This window comes from Dipteris shenzhenensis, chromosome 18 (assembly GCF_047967505.1).
Source record: "Dipteris shenzhenensis isolate YYH24624 ecotype China chromosome 18, Dip_SZ_1.0, whole genome shotgun sequence".
In the NCBI taxonomy this organism is placed as follows: domain Eukaryota; kingdom Viridiplantae; phylum Streptophyta; class Polypodiopsida; order Gleicheniales; family Dipteridaceae; genus Dipteris; species Dipteris shenzhenensis.
Window position 1 is genome coordinate 52,914,507 of NC_141613.1, and position 20,278 is coordinate 52,934,784.

The window sequence follows — 20,278 nt, forward strand, 5'->3', positions numbered from 1 at the left end:
TCAAGAGACACCTAAAAGATATTTACACAAACAATATCAACCCAACACTGTCCAAACTTTGGGCTGCAAATATAGATATTCACTTTGTTTAGAACACACATCGAGCCACAGCATATTGCACCTCGTACATGACTAAGGTGGACGAAGCCACAACTGAAGCTATGAAACAAGCTTTCCATCAATGCTTGCAACCAGCAAACAAACAAGTTTGCAAAGTCAAAAATGCCATATTGAAAACACAACACATTAGCGCACAACAAGCGGTATACTTGTCACTGTCCTTGCCTCTAACAAGTAGCACTAGAGAATTTTGCTACATCAACAATAGCCCGCCTAAACATTGGATCCTACTACTCAAAAGGTAGGTGTAGCTAGAATAAATGGATCCATTTAGCAATTGAATTCACTAGTGGATATTCCAGCCATGGGCAAGCCTCCAAAAAACTTAAACATGCAAAAGTGATTCGTTTTAATAACTATAGCTAGGCAAGAGATCCCAATAGCCATTGTCGTGAGCTTTGCTTGCTTTACTTGCCTTTCATTGATCGTGAGCTTAGCCTCGATGATGAGTTGCCCATCGGAATGACATGCACGACGTACAAGAACAAATAATTCAGGAGTACAAGTCAAAATTTAGCAAGCACCTTTTGCCTGTGGGCAGGACTTCATGTTTCACCTACCTCATCCATGGCCATGTCTCGTGGCCCTCAAGAAGAAAACGTCAATGAGTTCGACCTTCAAAGAGAATTGGTCTCATCAAATAAGATGCCTCCACTCCATCCATCACTTCACATATCAACCAAGTATACCATCATGCACACCACATGCTGAATAAGGAACAAAATCTCTTGATCGAGGACATCCTCTTAAAATAATGCTTGGGGGAACACTCATTGATTTGCTTGTTCTTGTCCAGCAACGTTGGCACCAGCAAAATGTTCATGCTACTTCTTCTCGTGCAGGCTCTTTTGCGACATTATTTGCACAACCAAACCTTGGACGCAAACTTGCCGAAAGCATTGTTCCTGGCTTACATTAGCAAAGTAGCCTACAATACATTCCATGCTTTATTTGCCTTTACTATCAAGTGCATACAAAAGCCTTTCAACGGAGATGCTCCAGGCGTTGTCCACTTATATAAATGACCTCAAACTCATTGTCATTGACAAGATATCTCTAGTGATTCTTAAGACATTCATAGCATGCGACATGCACATGCACAAGATTAAGCACAACCACGACCATCCATTCGGCAGTCTCGACGTGATCTTTTGTGGAGACTTGTGTCAGCTAGCCCTACAAAGGATGCTTGGGTTTTCTCTTCCAAACCTACAGCACTCGCGATGGCACCTTCAGTGTGGACTGACAGCGTGATGTGCTATGCGTTGACAAGACCAATGCACCGAGAAAACTCTATATTTTTAGAGCAACTTATCGTATACACGTTGTTAAGCACACCACTCAAGACATCGAGCATCTTAAACGACTATACTACTGATGGCCCCCTGCAAAGCAACCAGTTCACCATCTCTTTTACACGAACGCATCTGAGGACAAACAAGCGTAGTAGGAGGCTTGCATATTGAGCTAAGTTTGAAGCGCGACAGCATTGTCGAGATTTGCTCTGGCAATCCAGATATTTCTGATGGGCTCATGAACGATGTAGAGGGAGTTTTCACAGATGCAGACCTGGGCAAGAAGCCCCAGTCGTTTGGGTCCAGCTCACTAATACCGACAGGGGGAAAAAAACTCACACTGCGTACTTATCCTTGTACACTGACAACATTCCATCACCTTGGACTCCTATTCTCCACATAGCACATGAATTTTAGATAGGTAAAAACCACCTAAACACAATATGCAGGTACCGGTTCTCGATACAGCCAGATGCAGCAAGGACAATTCATTGTGCATAGAGCTTGTCAATGGACTCTCTTGCCTTTGACCCTTCACATGTTAAGACACATGGCCTGGTGTACACAGTGTTGTCTCGCATCCGTGACCCCGCATTCCTCTACTTAGTTTCTCCATTGGAACATAAACACATAAAAGTGGATATGACAGTCCTCAAAGAAATTGCACCGTGTGCAACAACATGCACCTGGGCAGCAAAGCAAATAGATTTCAAGCAGATGTATTCAAACACATTGTTGTTACAATCTCTCAATACAAGGTTGTTCCACACACACAAAAATGACATCTACGCATGCAAAAGTATGCTTGCCGCCGCTTTTCTTTGCCTCCAAAGAGCTTCACATCTTGATGGCACATGAAACTAATATCCAAGGATTCCAGCATGCATGCGAGAACAAAGGCCTGGGGGCGGCCACATACTACCACAATGACGCTGCCCTTGCATGAGAGGAATTCTACTATGAAGGAGGTGTGGAGTGCTTGCTCATAGTATTTCATGCTTCACACAGCGGCATACTTGCCAGTGTGAATGTCTACAGGCCCCTCAAGCCAACACAAGCACACTTCTTGAAGTACTTGAGAAGTTGCTATGCCTAGTCGCCTTAGCATTGCCAACCTACATTGTGGGTGACTTCAACATTGCTATAGCAAGCGAGGTCCTTCATTCAATGAACTTCAACATTTCACAACATGAAACAACTATTGACGTGCCAACAACAATAACTAGCTCCACACTCGGCCACATTTTGGGTCAACAAAGACTCCAACTTGCACTTACTACAAGGAACCAACTACATCTATTGTGAGACCACTCCCTTGCCTAAACTACAACAGGTCTGCTGAATGTAATTCATCTTGTTTTAAAAAAAATGGTGGGTGATATGCAACGGTCATGCCATTGAATTGAAAATACGTCCTTAACAAATCCTCACCTTCAGCTAGCTAAACGTCAATTTCCGTCAAAGCTTCTGTATCCGATTCAGACCTCCTTTCTTTTCTTCTTCACACTTACCCAAGCAATCAATTTTCCCCTCGAGTGCAAAAATTTACTCGACCCATTCGACGCATCTCGACGCATCAGACTGCATCGCTACATCCTTGACAAAGGTCGAATCGCCGGAAGGTTGAGCTCTCGTTTTGTAGGCGTTGAACGGAAAAGCATCCGACTATGTTTCTCAAGACTGCTCTTTGAGACAAAGTACTTCTCCTGTTCCGGAAGCAAGGAAAAGGCAAGCTTTCAGTGACACAGGACCATATCTTCTCTCACTCTTCCAGAAGGAATAACCTTTCTGCTCGCTCAGGCGCTCTACAATCGGCTTGTTCATCGACAGGGCCAAAAGCTTTCGCTTTTCATCATGAACATGCACCACTAGCTCAGAAGGCGATTCCTTTTTTTCTCGCTCGACCTTCCAACACAGGAAAGACTGGACTCTTGTACCTGCGTGCCCCTACCTTGAAATCTCGTCTATGCATATAGGGCCACTGTCTTTAGCTCCAGCAGAAAGTACCCGTGTGACTTCTCACTCATGTTTTAGCCCCACCATATGGTGTTCTTCGTTAGCATAACTTTCCTTCCATTTGTGTCAGCTCTGCATAACTCAGTTGAAATTCTGCCCAATTGAAAATGCCCTGGGTCATTTTTGGTTCGTGTAGAAAGGCTTGCTTTTTAGAGAGGGAATTTATACTTCAGACAAATTTTTTGTTTGACAACTCTATTAATTACGGGAAAGCCCTGTTATATGCCTCTCTGTTCTGCAGATAGGTTTTTCTTTCCTGCATTCTTGCACAAGGAACTCTTTGTTGATGCTTGCGATTATCTGTATGTGTAATCAGCAGGTTATGGCGCAGGAATTTGGGGAAAGAAAATCAGACTTTGAAAGAGATACTGATGATGAACGAAGGTCAAAATCGAGGATGGGGGCTTTCAAAGCCATCATTGGCTCCAAGAAGTTCAGAACTCCTATGAAAAATTCTAGAAGGAGAAAGCGTGTACAATCTGTGTCCATAGAGGACGTTCGTGATGAAGAGGAACAGAGGGTCGTTGATGCCTTCCGTCAAGTACTTCTCTCGGAGAATTTGCTGCCCGCAAAGCATGACGACTACCATCTTCTACTGAGGTACCGTTGTAATCTATTAAAAGATAGGTCGGATGTTCAGATAAGGTTAAGAGTTATTGCTATACCGTGGTGTTCTGTTAATTTACTTTACAGGCTATAATCCTTGTGAAAGAAGTCGTAGCATCGGGTAGAATAAATTTAGATTGGACTGAGCAAAGGGCATCTCGTACTTGAATATTTTCCCCATGGCTCACGGCAATGTACAACCAGTAGGTCGCAAACAAGTGGCAGTAACATGCCATGACATGGTGTGCCATCCTACTGTCAGCTTTATAATTGTTCGAGTCCGGATATGTCTTTGTATGCCCTCTGGATTGCGTCACCAAGACTAGAGAGGTTATTTCTAGCTAAAGGTATTCTCCCTCAAGGTTCATTGTGTTAGTGAATCTAGGCATGTACCCTAATTGATGATGATACCTTGCTAAGCATCCAAGAATGTAAAACCAAAAGGTGGTGGTATAAACTGAAGTGTGTGCATGTGTGCATGCGCATGCGTGTGGAATGTTTTCACGGTTCAGAGTATGACTTTGGGGATGTCCCTGCTATGCCTTCTGGGGCTGGCCATCCTCCTCCTTCTGTTGACTAATCTTCTTCCTTCCACTCTTTGAAGAGTCCCTTGCCTCTCTTGAAGAGTCACCATCTGCCTTGGACTTACCTTGTCCAGGTTTGCCCTTGTTTGCCTTTCCTGTGCTTGAAGCAAGAAAGGCCTTGTCCTACGCATTGTTGCCCCCATCATGGTTTTGCGTGTCTTTCTTTGCATGAGCATTGGGCCTTTTCCTCAAACGTGAATGGTTGTGTAAAGCGAATGGCTTGTGTTGTAATGTTTGGATTCAGCTCTTTGCCTGTGGCCACCTCTAAATCTTCCTAGCCACCATGTGGCTTGTTAAGATCTTCACGATTGGTAGTTGCTCCCATCCAGCTTGCTATTACCCCCAAGGCTGGGTAATGGCATCAGCGAAGCCATCGGATCTTGAAAGAAGTTGGAAAGTAGACTGACAGATAGTATACTTTGCTTACTGTGTCCTTTCTTGGCAAAACGAAAGCATGTGGCAGCACCTGCCTGTGAGCCCCCTTTTTCTGGGCTGCCTGTGGATTTTTTGTATGGTATTATTATGTTCAGATTTAGAGCAGGTGCCAGGGCTGGGAGAACATGGAGCCTATGTTTTGGCGCAGCCAAGGCTGCTGGAGGCTGCAATACAGCAGCCCCCACTGTGACCCTACTAGAGGGCATTATATAGGGCAGGGCCAGCAGCAGGCTGGTCGACTGACGGATGGTTGACTGGCTGGGTTGGCCCAGATCTGGTACAGTCGGCTGCCCTGGGGTCTCTTCCAGCCCCTATAAAGGGCCCTCCACTCCAGCCTCTCCCATGACCTTTCCCCCTCACCACTACTGCATTCAATTACAGTCTTTCAGTCTTAGGGAACTGGACAGTGAGCTTATTGTCCAAAGTTCACTCTGTCTTGCTGAAATAAAATCCTCTCTCTCTCTCTCTCTCTCTCTCTCTCTCTCTTTTCTACATGGTATCAGAGCCTTAGGTGTCGACATAGCATTCTTATTCAGCATGCTTTTTAGAGACAGCTCCTCTCTCTCTCTCTCTCTTTCTCTCTCTCTCCTATCCCAGAGCTTTGTGTGGAGTATAGGATAGTGTGTTTGGAAGGCAGTTGCTTGTGTTTTGGTAGAAATGGCAGCGTCACTTGCAGGTCTGAATTTTACTGAAGCAAGCAAGCTTGATGGGACAAACTATCCATTGTGGAAGTTCAAGGTGAAGACCCAGCTCGTGGCGCAGAAACTATGGAAGGTTGTGATTGGCTTGGAGAAGCCTCCAATCTCAGGTTCCATTACACCAAAGAAGAAGATCTTTGGAGATAATGATGATACTGAGGTCAAAGAGATGACTTTATGGGAAGAGAAGAATGCAGAAGTGCTGGTTATCATTGGGATGATGGTAGTGAGTATTGTAATACCACTTACTAAGATGGCTACAACCGTGTGGGAGATCCTTTGAGACCAATACGAGATCCAGAGTCTGACCCATGTGGTCAATCTTCAGTCTCAACTCCTCTCTCTACATCATAGTGATGGAGATCCAGTGATGGGTCTTATCATCAAGTCGTCTCTCTACTCAACTCCTCTCTCTACGACTTAGTGATAGAGATCTAGTGATAGGATACAAGATCAGTTGGTTGCAGTTGGCACCAAGCTGGATGCTTAGGAGTTAGCGGTAACATTACCAAACCAATTTCCTCGTTTTTACCAAAATTTTGTCATGGTGCTCACTCTTGGTAAGAGGAGTAGACCGCTAACCTTTGAGGAGGTGAGCTGCTTGCTGATTCAAGAAGAGATGAGGCAGAAGTTGATTGAAAGGGCCAATGAAGTTGCATTGGTGTCCAAGAGAAGGGCAAAAAGAACAACACTAAGGGTTCTAAGTCCACAGGAGAATCCAATTCGCAGAATAGGCAAAAGAAGACAAAAGACAAGTGAATTGCTTCTACTGTCAGAAGCTTGGGCACTATGCCAAGGATTCTTAGAGAAAGCAGGCAAACATTGCAAAGAAGTCTGAGTCTACTTGGGCAAATCCAAAGGAAGAGTTGACGATGTTGCAAAGGACGAGTTACTCTTTGCAGAGGTCTGTGAGGTGGCACTTGTTTCTACTGCGGAGGACGAATGGTACATTGACAGTGGGGATACTCACCATCTTGTTGGAGATATATAGGGTCAATGCCCCACTCATGAGCCCCAAATGACCAGAGCTTAGAGGGTTGACACCTACATAACAATGTGGATAGATGGTTCGATAGGGGAAAGCCTAGCCTATACATCTACCTACTATGAGGTCCGGATTGATACCATTCCATTCACCCCATACATTTTGCAAAGTTTTGCAAGAACCTCCTTTCAGTTAGTGTTTTGGTCAAGCATGACATGAAGGTGGAGTTCGACAACCTAATCTGCTGACCAGATCCCACAAACTGATTGGCGTAACCTGACCAGGTCAACCTTACTGTTGACCCTGATGTACTGTGATTCCAACCGCCTATGTATAGGCCCTGCACTAGCCCTTTATACTGCCCTTCCAGAACCTGTTGCCACCAGTACGTCCACCCTCTACCTGGGCCATCTAGCTCTGCCGACTGATCTCTGCTGCTCTAATTGATGGGTCCTATTCTAGCTGCCTATGTATAGGCCCTGCACTAGCCCTTTATACTGCCCTTCCAGAACCTGTTGCCACCAGTTTGTCCGCCCTCTACCTGGGCCATCTAGTGCATCCGTGCAGCCCTTCCATGTAGGCACATAATCTGTACTAGCTGCCCACGTGGCATCCGTCACGCTACCTCTCTCTCTTTCTCTCTCTTTCTAATCAACCCATGTGGCTTCCTATTTCTTGGCCCACATGGCTTCCCTCAGATACCTTACGTGCTTGGTACACCTCCCCCATATCCTCCTCGTTTGGGGGCTCATAGGTGGAGAAGTGACCCCTAAAATTCCAACAATTGAGAGGGTGTCAGTGTGTGTCACAAGCAATGTATGCTTGAAGCCCCTCCAGGGCTATTTATGCTACATAGATATGCTGCCTATGATGTTTCAAATAGTGTCATGTGCAAATAGCGTAGCAAATTTTACTCAGCCTCTTGTCAACATCATGGGAAATCATTAATGAGGCCTCAGAAGGCCAACTATGTCCCTACTGCCAGACCTGTTAGAAATTGACCAACAGAGGGTACGCACAGAGGAAGACTGATAGAATAGCCCAAGAGCTCACACAGTGTGTGTGGGGTGTGGAATCACAAACTTCTTTTAACATATGCGCATCAAATAGATGTGCAGACTCATCAATAGACAATGATCCAGCCAGATATAGAAGCTACCAAAATAATGTATATTTCCATCCAAAGCTATGGACACAATACAAAAGAGATATAGATCCAAAGTCCCACAAGAGCGTGGTCCTTTGATCTTACCACAAGATGCTTCTACTATCTGCCATCCATCTCTAGACTCGAGCCCGTGTGCTCCACCTCGAGCTCATGTGGACTTTCTGTCCTGAACGATCCTCTCCACCTTACTGCTTGTGTATCAGCCTAGGTGGGCAGCAGCCTTGCCGAGCTAGGTCTGCAGCTCTCCAGCCTTTGTGTCCTTTTGGATGTAGGCTCATAGGTTGCTGGTTTGCTGCTCCTGCTCCCTGAAGTGCTGCTCCTGAGAATGAATGAATGCCGTGCCAAAGGGCTCCTTTCATAGGCCCCTAGGGCCCTCATATATACTGACTGGCCTGCCTCCTTATGGCGACGCAGTCTGGCTCATAGCCGACTGGGGCAGGCCCTTAAATTGCCTATAAATGGGGGCCCAGCCCCCATTTTGATGTGTGTGCCAGCTGATTGGCTGGCCCCCTCCACACCCCCCTATTTTGGGGCTCTGTGTTGGGCCTTATGGCTGACTAGGATGGCCGACCAGCGAGCTCCTTGGCTCTATGAAGGGCAGGGTGCTGCCCACTGTAGCCTGTCACGAGGGCATGAGTTTGATGCTCACATCTGGCCTTGACCCCGGTAATCAAATGTCACAGGATGTGGGTGTGCAAGTTTCTCCTAGGCAATTGTGCCTTGGGGGCAACTGAAAGGTTTAGGGCTAAACAGGGGGCCCAAAAACCTTAGGCTTCAAGTTGGTCATTGGTTGGCCTTTAAAGAGGCCCCACTAGGGGGGGCAACCCAAGGCATGGGTTGAGATATGGTGCCATGAGCACATATTAGAGGCTAAGGTATGGTATAGGAATGTATTAAAGTAGCCACCCTACGATGTGGACTACAAGATGTGAGGTTGTGGATCGAGGACATCCACAAGGAGAGATGTGGATCAGAGGATCCCACGAGTGTTGACTATTCTAAGGGCTCTCTCTATATAAGAAGCCTATCCTGTATTGTTGATCACATATAGATTGCAATAGATTGAGTGCTTGCTACCCTATGTCTCTCTTGTGGTGCTTTGATCCTCCTAGATCCCTCACTTTGGCAAGGCCCTCTTTGGAAAGGAAGGCCTTAGAAGAGGCTTGGGGAAGAAAAACAGTGACGGGCGCACCAAAAAGGAAAAAGGTAGGTGTTACGCGAGGAATCAAGCATGGAGAACGACCTCACGCGGAGGGCTGCAGCTAATCCAAAGCTGTGTACGGTAATGTGCGTGCAAGAGACGGCTACCTTGCATAGGTGATCGCACGTGCAGGTGGCTGATAGCTTACGGATTGTACCGAAGGGCTATGCAGGCAATGAATGCAGCTGTATGGACAGTGCAGGGAATTAAATGCCCGTAGTACGGAATTAATGCAGAGAGCTATTGCTGCTGGTACGGAGCCGTACGGTCATTGGTACGGATGGCAGTGGCGTGCTGAACAGAAGGTACGGGCTATGGAGTACTGTTGCTGCAGTAAGGACTGTACGGGGCAGTCTGTATGTGGACAGTTAATGTGGCTGTACGGGCTGGTATGTATAAATTGTACGGGCAATTGCATACGGGCTGTGCATAGAATACAGGCTGCTTGACAGCCATGGGCTATGAGGTGTTGTTGGCTTTGGGGTTGTATGGGCTGTACGGTAGCCTCCCATTTGCCTTTGATTATGGACTGTTGCCAAAGTGGCTGGGTGAAAGTGCCTTTCAGCTTGACAGGCAGGTACCAAGTCCATGAAGGTGTGCAAATAGCTCGTGAATGAGCTTGGTTGAGCTCTTGGTTGGTAAAAGGGGGCACTTATGCCTTTCTAGTGATTGCCCATGAGCATTGGGCTGTGTTTTTGAAGAGACTTGCTTGGCAGAACAGTTACAATGAATGCTTTCAGAGGATGATCATGTGTCTGATCTCCGTGGGCTGTTCAATGATGCTTTCACCCATTGTTTGGGTATTCCAGTGAGTCAGTGGACACTTTTGATTGTCTGGAGAGCGTGTGGCCTTGTTTGGGCTGCTAGAGGGCGCTCTCAGGTTAAATGCAGGTGTTTGCACTGAGTATGGATGCCAATGGTCACATGGTTGTGATAGCAGAGCCCCGCAGGGCTAATGTGTTGTGATACTGATGCCTCGGAGTGAGGGAAGAGCACTGAATGCATGTGAGTTGGTACTCACGGTGTAATCTCTTTGTGGCACTCTTCAATTAATAAAGAAATACCGAAAGGGGCGCCAAGGCTTTGGGGCCAGTCTGTCTCTTTGTGTTTGAGCAGAGCACTTTAGGTCCCCCTTTCTGTCTGTGGAGTGTTTGATGAGTATTTAATTGTGAAGGCTTTTTGTTTGGTTAATGTTCTACCACCCCTTTGTTAGCCTTGAGGCTGGTTTCAGCAGCCCCTCTGTTTCCTTGCCATCTAATGTGCTGTTGCCACACCTTGCTGTAGGTCTTTCACCTGCCCATGGACACCCTTCTTATAGGTGCCTTCACTTTTAATATCCCTCGCCATGTCTGCTGCTCCAAATCCGCCTCTGCCCGGCCAGATCCAGGCTGAATAACCATAGCCAACTTTCCGTCCATGAGCTCCATTTGGTGTAGCCACCATGACTCCTCTTGTGAGGTGCTGCCCAATGTGGCAGCCCCCTCTCTCTTCTTTGGGCATTTTCTGCCCTAGGTACGCCTCCCCCACGCTCTCCTCATATGGGGGCTTACAGATGGGGAGGTGACCTTTTCAACAAGACTCGCATTAGAGATTTACAAGAAAAGATTGGAGAACTGCCTAGGTCTTCTACTTTCTTGAAGCCGTAGAGATAATTAATGACAGAAATCTGGATAAATCTGAAAGGCCTCACAATGACGTATCTGCTGGGTGTGCTGAAGAGGTTGCTTGATCTGCTTCTTACAGGCAAAAAGTTGGAAGATTGGCTCTCCCACTTTACATGCGAGGAGGTGTGGGGAGTAGGTAGGTTTTGCAACCTAATAAAACCCCCCATATGCTTTGTGAAATACTGCCTTGAGGGCTGGTAGGCTTGTACAGGAGTTTACTGTGGAAGGGATAACATGAAGCGTTTGCTCTCAGAAGCTGGGGTCAAGCATGCTTTCAGATGGATCTTGGAGCTACGAAAGATGATGAATTTTATGAAAAGAAAAGGCTAATTATTTTTGCCATCCATCAATGGTTATCTGAGTTCTCATATTCCTGCCACAACCGCTAGCCATTTTGAAAGATGGTGAGAAGTTGTTCATTGTTTAGTTTTCAAGCATCCATTTGAATGTACTTCAGCTGAGTGCAAGCTCCAATGTATGTATTAGAGGAGAGTGCTATTTGAGTCAACAAAATTAAGTGTTGAGTCAACAACTTTCAGGTTTGTAATCTATACAAAAAGTTCTCTCCTAAGAGGATTCCATGTTCACTGTTGGGGTGGTTGAGATGCCACTGATATCCCTTGGTTTAGTTCCATTGTCTTTTGCCTGATATTTGAGGGGAAAGGCTGCAATCTCTTTTTGGGGAGTTAAGATTCCATGTTCACTGTTGGGGTGGTTGAACTGATATCCCTTGGTTGAGTTCCTGTGGTTTTTGCCTGATATTTGAGGGGTAAGGCTGTAATATCTCTTTGGGGATTTTGACCATTTTGGTCTCATGCTAGTAGCAATTCCATCCTTTTATTATTGTAGTGCTGTTTAAAGTATATACTACTGAGCTTTTATACATCAAACATGAAGCAAGTTTGTTTCATTGAACTGTAGCTGGCATGGCCATCGTTGCAAATCTAATAAATGCCTATAGAAGTGATGTTGGACTTTTTTCAATATGAAATCTTTATTTCTTAATTGATTTTGGAAAAAGTGGGGCGAACATTCCACTGATGAATATCTTCTCTGTTGAGTCAAGGCTGTATTGTGTGTTTTTTATAAATGATGAGGACTCCACCTTACAGATTGAAAGAACGCATCAGCGCACACACAGCCTTATTTGGTGGCAAAGTCAGGAAGAGCTATTGGATTGTTGCAACCAGCAGCAATGGCAAGCTTTGAAGTATTTGAAATTGATCACTTTTATTTTTTGCCCAGATTTCTTAAAGCACGGAAGTTTGATATGGACAAAACAAAACAGATGTGGGCAGATATGCTTCAATGGCGCAAAGAGTTTGGTGCAGATACTATCGTGGAGGTGGGTTGATTCAATTTAATATTGGTTTCAAAAGTTTTCCAGCCCAGTTGAATGCTAAAGAAATAAATTTTGACATCAAGGTTGTAACTATTACTCTAAGTTGTCCACATTTTTAGCTAGGCATAGTACTCCTCGCCCTCCCCTTTGCCTCTCCTTTTTCTGGGAGGGCACATCCTTCCTTTTGGAGGCTGGTTCAGTTCAGGGTTGTGTCATCAGAAATGATGCCAGACCTTGAGGCTTTCCTTCCAGGTCTAGGCTGCCTGATTATTTTTTTTATGTTCTTACATGTTTGATTTCCTTTCCTCCAATAAAGGCTTTTGTGTAGTGCAGCGTTCTCCCTGGTGTGCTAAGAAATCAGTGTTGCAAAGATGATGTGAAAGATATTGCAGTAAATAATATTATTTCAAGGCTACAAGTATTGTTAATGTGGACTGCCCTGGAAGTCCAGCTTTGCTGGGACTTGGTACTTAGGTCTATCGCATGTATTCTGCAATTGTTTGAGTGACCGACCTTTGGTATGTGTGCAGGAATTTAACTTCAAAGAGCTTGATGATGTGAAGGAATTTTATCCACATGGTAACCATGGAGTAGACAAAGAGGGAAGGCCCGTTTACATTGAGCGGCTAGGAAAAGTTGAATCAAATAGACTGATGCAGGTCACAACCATCGATAGATACTTGAGATATCATGTTCTAGAGTTTGAAAAATCCTTTACTAAGAAATTTCCAGCATGTTCTGTTGCTGCGAAGCGGCATATAGACTCCACAACTACGATATTGGATGTGGCGGGTTTGGTATGGCTTTGATCCTCTATGATTCTCTGATGTTCTTTCTTTCCAATTTCTAGTCAAGCAGATAGATGGACTTCAATTTGAATGCTGAATGAGGAAGCATTGACTTCATCTGATTGCTACTGTGCTTACTTCATTTTTCCAGATTTATTGACAAAGTTCACATATTAATTGGTTTAAAGGGGATTTTGCATGCTTCTCATCATCTGCTCCTTTTACTTTATGTTACCTGGGCATTGGTTCACTCACAGTTCTATTCACAGAGGATGAGTGCCTGTTTTATTCGTTATTTAGGTAGACTACATAAAGTAGTTTTTTTCCAGGTTAATTTCAGTGAGGAGGTTAACTGCTTTATCCTTATCTTGATCACAGAGTTGTGATGCGATTGAGCTGACTTTCCTTCCATTGGATTGTGATTCAGTTATAACAGGCTCGTTTGTATTGGAACGTACTCGGTGTTTATACCCGTTGTATTTGTACAGGGTTTGAAGAATTTCAGCAAGACAGCACACGAGCTAGTTATGCAGATCCACAAAATTGATGCTAATAATTATCCAGAGGTAAGGCTCTGCTGCATGATTTTGAAATTGTCCATTCAAGGGATCTTACAGTAGCAAAGTGGATCTTTAGCCGGAAGGAAGGTGCCATTAGATACTGGCTATCTTCTGGCTTGCAATGAATATCATGGCTCCTTGTTCTCTGCACAATTTCAATATCAAGACATACATTCACATTCAAACAGCTTCTTTTCCCCTCTTTTGATCCCACAGAAGCATGTCATTCTAGAGGTTTACTTCATGCTTTAGCTGTTTTGTGGTTAAGATTTGTCATGAAAGCTTCCCTTTCTGGTACACTGGTGGTGGCATCTTATCTGTACTTGATTACAAATATTTGAGATATTATTTGAACATGTTTTCTGCAGACAATGCACCAAATGTTCATTGTGAATGCGGGTCCAGGATTCAAGCTCTTGTGGACCTCGATAAAAGCTTTTTTAGACCCAAAAACCTCAACAAAAATCCATGTAAGCCAGAGTTTTAAGAATTTGTACGGTTGTATTTTCCCTTGCCAATTTTTAATTAAGTAGAATATGTCTGTGCTTGCATTGCTCCATTTTCTGTGAATAGCCTTACTTTGTCTGATACGAGAATTTCCTACGATTTTAGGTCCTTGGAAATAAATATCAGAGCAAGCTTCTGGGGGTTATTGATGCAAGGTGACTTTATTTCTGCCATTGAATACTTTTTTTCTCCCTTTTGTCATGTCTGATACTACAATGCCTGCATCGTCTCCTGCAGTCAGCTACCTGACTTTCTGGGAGGAGTCTGTACCTGTGCTGATTCGGGCGGATGTCTCTATTCTGATAAGGGACCTTGGAATGAACCAGCAATCATGCAGGTGAATCTCTAATAACATAATGTTAACCATGGAGACACTTTTTATCTCCCTGAGGTAGATCCTTTATGGCAAGAAACATATCTATTCAATGAGTCTGTTTGCATTTTTTAGGGAAATGCCATTTCCTAATAAGCAGGTAGTAATGCAAATATCAAATACAATGGCAGGGTAGTGCTGCACACTCATGAACTATTGTTGGATAGAAAAGGGCCATTAACAAATCTTTGTAATAACTTTTTACTGATTAACTTTGACAAATCATTGTAATATTTTTTTACTATTGTTGGATGCAAAAGGGCCATTGACAAATCATTGTAACGACTGTTCACTGATTAAGAACGATCTGCTTTTGATGTTTCCCAATAAGAAACACATGCTCGTGTTCTTGCTTTACACTACACAGGCAGTATTTGATGGGCAGCTGAAGTATGCCACCCAGATCGTCACGTTATCAACAAGTGATGGAAATATTCTCTCTTCAAAACTAGCAGAGCCTATTAAGGTGTTTCTGTTCCTACTTTCATGCATTTGGGAAGCTGCAAAGGCTGCATATAATTTGTTCCACGTCATGGCAGAAAGATGGATACAATGCTATTGTCCACCATTATCTTCTGTATTCCCCCTTTCAGAAGTATTTAGAAAATTCTTAGCTTGGTTTCTGACTTGATAGCCTTTTTGTTCCAGCAAAAGGAGACTTCTCTAAAGGGGAAAGAGGTAGATGCTTCAACTTGTGAATCAGGCTCAGATAAGGAGGATATGGTCTCCTCCACCAGGCATCACAGCTTTCATGTTCAGAAGTTAACACCTGTATACGAGGAGGTAAGAGACATGCGATAAGCTGGATGCTTCCATCTCTGTGCTGGAGGTTATATAATGTATTATCCACATTGGTTTTCTTGGCAATAATTCCAATTGGGAGGAAGCTGGTTCATGTGGCTTTCAAAACATTGCAACAGAAGACAGGACTTTTTGAAACTGGAGTTCACGCACACAGACATGTGTGCGCCCCCGGGGCCATGCATCTGTGACAAACATGTTCTTGTGAATGTGAACATGCATATGCATATGCACGTGCATAATAATGATAGATTCAAAGTTCCAGAATTGTATCCCTCATTAAATATACAACAATGTGAAGATATTTTAAGCTGCATGCATGTACGTGCACTCACATTCACTCATACATGTGTGACAAGCATGTGCGCTGCACACATGCTCGCATGACAATGATGGAATCAAGCATCTCATTAGCTCTAATATATTTGTACTTATGTCAAGTATGCATAGTTATAGTTCTGAAAATCTTATTAAAGGTTTGAACGCTGCACATGCAGAGCACAGACACATGCATGTTAGACAAACATGTTTCAGTGGACGTGTTTTAGAAGTTGCACGCTTTTGTTGTTTTTGATTCAAGTTATTAGAAGTATTAAAATTTTGATGTCTTGCAGTTATACAACACTGTAATGCATACAACATTGTAATGCATGAAGATGTTTGAAGCTTGTGATTATGGTTGTTGCAGGGCAAGACTGCCCACCCTGAAAATGGTTTGGGGTACTGGAGTAATGTGATACCCTCAGTTGATAAAGAAGCTGATAGAGGCCAAGGACCAAAGGCTGTCACGAGGAAACCCAGTCAATCCGAAGGTGCCCTCACTCTGCTTAAGTCGTATCTGGGTGCAGGGTCAACATTCTCGTCATCTTGATTCTTTGCTCAAAACATTTGAGTGGGCCTGCCTGATTGAAGTTACTGTGCTCTTTATCGCAGGGTATGCGACAAGTTTCCGTGAAAGGCATTATGTACAAATAATTACTGCATTTTTAGTGTCCCTCTTTACAACTGTGTGGTCACTTTTTACTCTTATAGGGCGTAGCTTCAATTGTAAAGAAAATCATGTGAGAGGGAAGGGAGAAAAAGTTATTGGAAAGCCCTTTTGCCATGGTTCTTCTTACTTCAGTCAAGAGTTTCCTTGTACATCTTACCCCTCCTTCTATGTTGATGCTTGCTCTACTTACATGCGAAAGAGATTGGACAGACTAGAAGAAAAGATTGTTTTACTACACAAGGCACATGCGCCTCCTGTGATGAAAGAGACACTAAGTAGTGCATTTCTCGAGCGGATGGAAAAACTGGAATTCGAGCTTGCAAAGACGAGGAAGGTATGGGTCCTAGAATGCAGTATATCTGTGGTAATATTTTGCTTAATCATTCGCCAAGCCCTGATGATCGATTATGGTTTCAATATTTATGGCTTCAAGACACTCCACGCTGTGCTGGAGAAGCAAAGTGAGATTTACAATTGCCTTGAACGACCCAAAGTCAAAAAGTTGGTGAGAAATTTTGCCTTATTTGTATTGCTACTTTTCCCCCCCGAGTGCATTAGCTATTTCAAGGAGCTAACGAAAAGATTTGAATGGACCGATGACAGAAAAAGCCAAATTTCTGGTGTTGAGACATCACTTGAACATAGAATGACAGATTTTTTACTTGATTTGAACGGGGTCAATAATGCTGAATCGCCAACAGAAAATGGATTCTTGTTCAAAGTTTAGAAGACCCTGTACATTTTTAGATTCAAATTTTCAAACGGATGTTTGGAGTACAATTTACTCACTCGTAGTTTTTACGGAAGGGGACCTAATGGTAGGGTTCTTTTTGTGAGCATATGTAAATTCAGTTGGAGAAGCATGGAGAGAAGACACAACAAGCTGTCATATTGACATGCGAGAAAACACATTTATGATTTAACTCTCATAAAGGGCTCACTGGTCATACTGAATGACACATCAGCAAATAAACATCTATCAGATGTATGTAATTCTATTTTTCTGCAATAATATTGGATTATTAATTCAAATTATTCACGTTGATCATGTATTATGTCATTGGCAATTGATCCCCTTTGGTGTCCATGGAAGATACCAATATATGTGCGTTCAAATCTTTAATGTTAGTAGTGGGTAGGTGTACATGCTAGATACCTGTTTTCTGGCAAGGAGAATCATTTTCAGATTAGTCAAACCTTGGAATTCATACCTGCAACGTTTCACTAAGCTGGCTAGATGGAATTGTGATTTATGTGAACTTTTAACGTTGGAGTGCATGTTTGAAATGACATTGCACATGCCCCACCATATAAACTATGTCGGACCATCAAGAAACTTTGTGACTACATAGATATTACTTAGAGCAAGCATTGTGCAAAGTTTCATTACTAATGGATACTACACATGTGCTGCAACCATGTCGATGCAGAATGGCTTAACACATGCTATAACCAACATTCCACTAGCTTAGAAACGAAGGAGGGGGTTCAAACACATGGTTTTGAGGGAGATAGGATATTGAGTTATTGAACTTGTGTTTCCATGATTGAAATTGCCACACGACTTGTATCACAAACGGAGGGTTGGGTACTATGAGACAATTGTGTTGATTGGCTTCTTAACAATGATCGTGGGTATACTTTTAAAGAACAAACCAAAGCATTGCATCAGGATCAATTATAAAATAGTAACGGACTTGTATATCAGGGGCTTAGCTTAACACATGCTATAACCAACATTCCACTAGCTTAGAAACGAAGGAGGGGGTTCAAACACATGGTTTTGAGGGAGGTAGGATATTGAGTTATTGAACTAGTGTTTCCATGATTGAAATTGCCACGCGACTCGTATCACATGGGAAACGGAGGGTTGGGTACTATGAGACAATTGTGTTGATTGGCTTCTTAACAATGATCGTGGGTATACTTTTAAAGAACAAACCAAAGTATTGCATCAGGATCAATTATAAAATAGTAATGGACTTGTACGTCAGGGGATTAGTTAAACAAAGAGTTCTATCGTAATTGTAGTCTATTGGATTCTGATAATCTATGGGAATGATTTCCCTTTGTTACGTGAATTGTACTCTAGTAATTAGTTGGTAGTTGGGATGGGCTTTGACGTAGGCTGTTAGTTAACATGTAGTGCTAGATATCATTGAACGTAGCTGTAAGTAAAAGGAGAGCATATAAGAGAGGTCAAGTATAGTGCTAGATATCGTTGAATGTAGCTCTAAGTAAAAGGAGAGCATATGAGAGATGTCAAATGCTTGACGCCAGAGGAGAGAAGGTACATGGCACCACGCTAGAGTGGTTTGAAGGCTTCAAAGAAGCTCTCAAAAGGCCCTATAGGGTGATTGCATGGAAATGCATCAACGCTGGAGTAAATAATTAAGCATATGTACATATACCAGGACACATGCTCACGCAATGATTGCCCATAGATTGACTTACAATACACGCCAACTTATTATTGGAGGATAATAAGAGTCATACACCAATATGAGCATGAAAGAGCCGGCTAAGCAAGGTAGCACTTGTGTTGTATTTATGTTGAAAAGCAATCTCATCAGCAATGGCCATTTCAGTATTTAAAGACCACACAAATCAGTAAAAGAGATTGGTAGGCTAGCATCAAATTCTATTCAGAGCAATATTGACACTTGTTATGTGCTTTGCTTTTGCTCAAAGCTACAATTGTTGCCACCATGGCATGCTACGAATTCAATTCCTTAAGACCCTACACACATGATCCAAAGCTAGCTCACAACCCCTCACAATATGCAAGAGGCCACTTGGTTGCTTCTCATCCTATTACTAGGCATCTTGACGTGCAGGGCCATGGATACTTACCTTCCTTTTCTAACTTCGTGTCGGTGGACTAATTTGACCTCCGCCTTAAAAGTAGTTTAAACCTTTGTTTGACTTGGCTTTATATGTCTTAGTAATGGTGTTATGACTTTGTTAGGCTTGCAATATTGTAGTTTTCTTACCTTCTATTGTTCCTTGCCTTCTTTTTAATTTTAGATCTAGTCTCATGGCCAATTATCAATTTTTTCCTTTAAAACAAATAAGGTTTCCTTTGCTACATTTGGTAAGCTATACATTTGGCGGAACATTTGGCTACTATGTAGATACCTCTTTTCCTTTAGGCTCCTCTTCAGGCCGATTTTTATTAATTTAAGCTTCCTACTAGTTTGGTCTTCCTTCACATGATCCCCATTTGCTCAAGGTACTGAATTGTGCTACAATGATTGAAAATTGAAGTGGCCGAGCCCTTGATGCCATAAATTTACTTCACTATCAATGATTGTGCATACTATCATGCCAAGTTTGTCGTAGTTAGCTTGTACCATGTGCAAGAGCTCCATCTTGATTGAAATATTATGGGCCTAAATTTACTTCACTATGAGCGATTGTGCATACTATCATGCCGAGTTGTGTCATAGTTGTACAATGTGCAAGAGTTACATCTTGAATCCTAAATCTTTGTTGATTCCCTTTTGGATTTGATTGCAATATTTGCTATATGCCCTTCTTTTCTGCAATTATGGCACCTTTGGATTTTGATGGTTATGATTGTGGTTTTTTATTGATATAGCTTATTAGGTTTCCAGAAGGCAAAATATGGACTCCAAAAGGGCCTCGTCCATTAGGGGCTTAAAATTGGGGAGTCTCTAGGCCAATGAGAAGGCTCAAGCATTAAAAGGAAATGAATGATTCCCACTCCGAGTTACTAGAATTACCAATGTAAAAGGCATTCTAAACCTTAGGATAAATTGTGGCTTTGTGAGGATGGTCGGATCATAATTGATCTAATGGTTGGCAACCCTTTTGTCTCCTCAATCGCATCCTTTGGATCATGGATGATCTAATGGATACAATTAAGAGCGGTTATGAGCATATCTATGATGTTGGATCAGTGCTTGATCCAATTGCATGGTGAACTATCATTGTGGCAGACTAGTCGAAGAAGATATGTCGCGTATGCGCAGGGAGGATGGCTACCACATGACTTGTAGGTTTTGGAGAGCCCTTGGATGGGAACTCAGATTCAACCATCCACAGTGGTGCAATAGTGCGCCCTTGGATGGGAGAGTGGATTCAACGATGCACAAAAGGTGCCATCTACGAGCCCTTGGAT

At 43.1% G+C, this 20,278-nt stretch overlaps 1 protein-coding gene across 3 annotated transcripts; it reads left to right on the plus strand.

Moving 5' to 3' along the window:
* Positions 1-2,905: 2,905 nt before the first annotated feature.
* LOC147891411 (phosphatidylinositol/phosphatidylcholine transfer protein SFH6-like) lies at positions 2,906-17,166 on the plus strand. 3 transcript variants are annotated; one of them, XM_087389856.1, is made up of 13 exons: positions 2,906-3,143; positions 3,751-4,031; positions 12,018-12,117; positions 12,645-12,911; positions 13,391-13,468; positions 13,831-13,932; positions 14,075-14,124; positions 14,207-14,306; positions 14,710-14,808; positions 14,991-15,125; positions 15,832-15,955; positions 16,077-16,468; positions 16,568-17,166. In XM_087389856.1, exons 2-13 carry the CDS (start codon positions 3,754-3,756, stop codon positions 16,859-16,861), a joined length of 2,019 nt encoding a protein of 672 aa, XP_087245982.1. In that variant the 5' UTR covers positions 2,906-3,143; positions 3,751-3,753; the 3' UTR covers positions 16,862-17,166. The 3 variants fall into 3 exon arrangements, with proteins under 3 accessions (XP_087245982.1, XP_087245983.1, XP_087245981.1); XM_087389857.1 differs by lacking the exon at positions 2,906-3,143 and having other exon boundaries at positions 3,736-4,031; positions 16,568-16,639; positions 16,738-17,166; XM_087389855.1 differs by lacking the exon at positions 2,906-3,143 and having other exon boundaries at positions 3,736-4,031.
* Positions 17,167-20,278: the final 3,112 nt, after the last annotated feature.